This window comes from Haliotis rubra, unplaced genomic scaffold, assembly GCF_003918875.1.
Source record: "Haliotis rubra isolate DU_JTF1 unplaced genomic scaffold, ASM391887v1 Scf969, whole genome shotgun sequence".
Lineage (NCBI taxonomy): Eukaryota > Metazoa > Mollusca > Gastropoda > Lepetellida > Haliotidae > Haliotis > Haliotis rubra.
The window spans coordinates 205,736-208,865 of NW_025767711.1; the positions used below are offsets into that span (position 1 = coordinate 205,736).

Here is a 3,130-nt window from a genome sequence, read left to right on the forward strand (position 1 = left end):
ATGACGATGAAAAACCATGTCAAGTCAACATGCAGATCTGCCTTCTTCCAGCTATTGAAGATTAGCAAGATCAAGAAATACCTTGACAATGACAGTCTGAAGACAGTTATCCAAGCCTGTGTTACATCACGTCTTGACTATGGAAATGCCCTCCTCAATGGGACTACTGCCACTAACATCAAACTACTGCAACAAGTGCAGAACAGTGCTGCGAGGATGCTGACTGGTACCAAGAGAACTGACCACATCACCCCTGTCCTGAAATCACTCCACTGGCTACCCGTAGAGCACCGCATCACTTTCAAGACTCTTTCTATCGCATACTCAGCACTAAATGATGAAAACTCCCCAGCCTATATTAAGGACATGTTACATCACTACCAGCCCACAAGAGCTTTAAGATCAGCCGATGATAAATTACTTCATGTTCCTAAAACTAAAACAAAGATGGGCGAAGTGGGTCTTTTTTTGCAGCTCCAAAACTGTGGAATGCCGTACCACTGGAAATCAGAAATTGTGAAACAAAAGACTCTTTTCTAACTAATCTGAATCTTTTTTGAATATCTTTTTTCCACTCACTTCAACAAGCGCCGTTGAGCAGTCATGTCCAATCTGGAAACCAGGCTCTATACAAATCAATTATCCTTCATTCATCATTCATTCATTGTACATTTCAGATAATTATGCCGTATGCATGACCTCACTTCTGGAATATGTAAAACATAGTGTTCCAACCATACACGACAAATACACGTGTATGTCTGTCGCACAAACATCATGAATTCCTATTGAAGAAATGGTTGTCTGGTCTGCTGGCTAAAGTTTTGTCTCGTCACACCAAAGGTGCAGGCTCGATTCCATACACGTGTAAAACACGTGAAGCCCATTACTGGTGTCACCAGGCCGTTCTCACTGTCTCAACCATCAGGCCCTTGCTTCAGAATTTTCAAAATAAATGTTTTACATATAGACTTAAACCCTACAAGACAATTATTGTTTTATGTTTGAGCTAATAACTAGGGCTGCACGGTATTACCGGTATACCACAATACGAAATTGTAACAATTACGTATCGCGATACGTTTATGACGTACCAGTATACCGCCAAAGATTTATTTGTTCAATTTTAACCCATTCAACACCGCACATAAGACTTCCGCCTGTACACCCACTAAATTTTAACGATGAGGAAATATATATATATGTATATTCAGGTAATATAGTCTTTCCAAAATATTGGCAACGGGGCCACTTAAAAATTGTCAAAGAGCAAAGTATGGACGTTTCGAGGAAATCATTAAAATTGAATAAACTAATGATTAAAATCAACAATTTTCAGAAAAGTTGTCAAACGTACATCTAAGTTACTATTTCCATCCTTTCGTTCGATCATGTTATGTAATTAAGTAAAGCGATATCTCGGCTTTCGTCACCTCGATCTTCATGCTCGGACACGATGTTTAATGAGAAAATATTTGCATAAAGAATATCTGTCACAGGTCGCCACCTAGCACGATACGTCCAATAAGTTCCATAATGTACGTATATATGGCGATTTGTTGCTTAACACGTTCAGAATAGCTATATTGTACCCAAAACTTTTGTCTAAAAGTTTTCGTTTATGAGGACGGTATCCATTGCTGTAATATGATTGGCTTACGAGCATGATTTTTACCAATCACGAACCTTATAGCAGACTGTGGGGGAAAAGCGTAATTAGAAACCAATCTTTATCCCCCAAAACCGCTTCTTACAACTGCGAAAATACTCCTGGCAAGGTTACTGTGATATTATTGATGTTTGGAGCTTTGGAACAATACCCGCCATCAAATGAATCTTCTAGAGTGCTGTTCATACGGAGCTTCGAAAACGGAGGCATTTCCCAATGTTGTGTCATGTTACCGGGTGGAAAAGCCACGGTTATCGGGAAATAGGCGACCATACATATTATTTAATTCATCTTTATACAATAATATTCTGATTACGTAAAAATGAAAATATAAAAGAAATAGGTAAGAGGATATTATGGCATCTTACAAATGGATTAAAATAGCGGGAGTTTACGTCTCCTTCGTGGTTGATATGGACATTTTAAGTGTGTAAATATGTATTACTATTGGAAATAAATGTATTTAAGTTGAAGTTGTATTATTTGAATAATTGGATTAGACCTAAAAAAATTAAATGCTGTATGACATAGCAATAATGTTTCACCAGCTGATATTTTCCTTGATAAACGTAGGCTTCTATCTTATTATAAGGTGATGTTTCTAATGTTTCATTTATTTCATTATTCTATTCAGTCTAAAGAAAGTGTACTTTACCTGATACAGAGTGATTTTTGCCCATCGTGAGTGTTTTGTTAAATCATTTCTTTATGCCAATGTGTACCAAACGTCATTCATGAAATAGGTAATGTTGATATATACTTTTATTCAAAGACAAAGGTGCAGAAATCATCGTTTTGATTAGAATGGGCACTTTAAGATCATGTCACATGATCGTGACTTCAATTAAGTTTTTCTTGAGTAATACAGATGTGTACAGTAAATTCTTTAACTCTTTAAATTATTTGAAATTCAACATCCTTTGCTGTTTAAAGAATTTAAAGTATATACATAGTATGGGTGGGTCGATGGAGGACATGGTTTAAGCTAGTTTTAGTTGAATTTGTCATATATATGAAATGAGAAATCATACATTTATATGCGTTAACTTTCCTTTGGACAGCAGTTACAATTAAAAGAAACACTTGTTGAAAGGGGTTTTTATAGTAAAGCGTAGGGCTAGTAATGTTTTGGAAAGGACTAGTGAAATACAAAATCCACTAGCCCGGAGGGCCAGTTAAAATCTTTAGTGAGTGTCGATCCCTGTTGTTTTAAAATAAATATATAACAGAAGAATGTTCTGGATTTTCCTTTTCTCAATTTGAAAGAAGCTATACAATGCACAATGGTTACTCACATATACTGTGATTCAATTTGAAGGTAAAAGAATATTACCAAGTGGACAGATCTCAATAACTGTTTTTTCACAATACATTGCAATACGTATCGCAATACAGAAAAGTGTATCGCAATATATCGCAATACGAAACTTGGGGCAATACACAGCCCTACTAATAACAGTG

The 3,130-nt window shown here is 36.2% G+C and overlaps 1 protein-coding gene across 1 annotated transcript; it reads left to right on the top strand.

Moving 5' to 3' along the window:
- LOC124265237 lies at positions 1-456 on the top strand (the record flags this gene model as incomplete). The annotated part of the gene is made up of 1 exon (XM_046700028.1): positions 1-456. A coding segment is annotated over exon 1 (456 nt), but the record flags the coding sequence as incomplete, so codon positions are not given.
- Between the last annotated feature and the right edge of the window lie 2,674 nt (positions 457-3,130).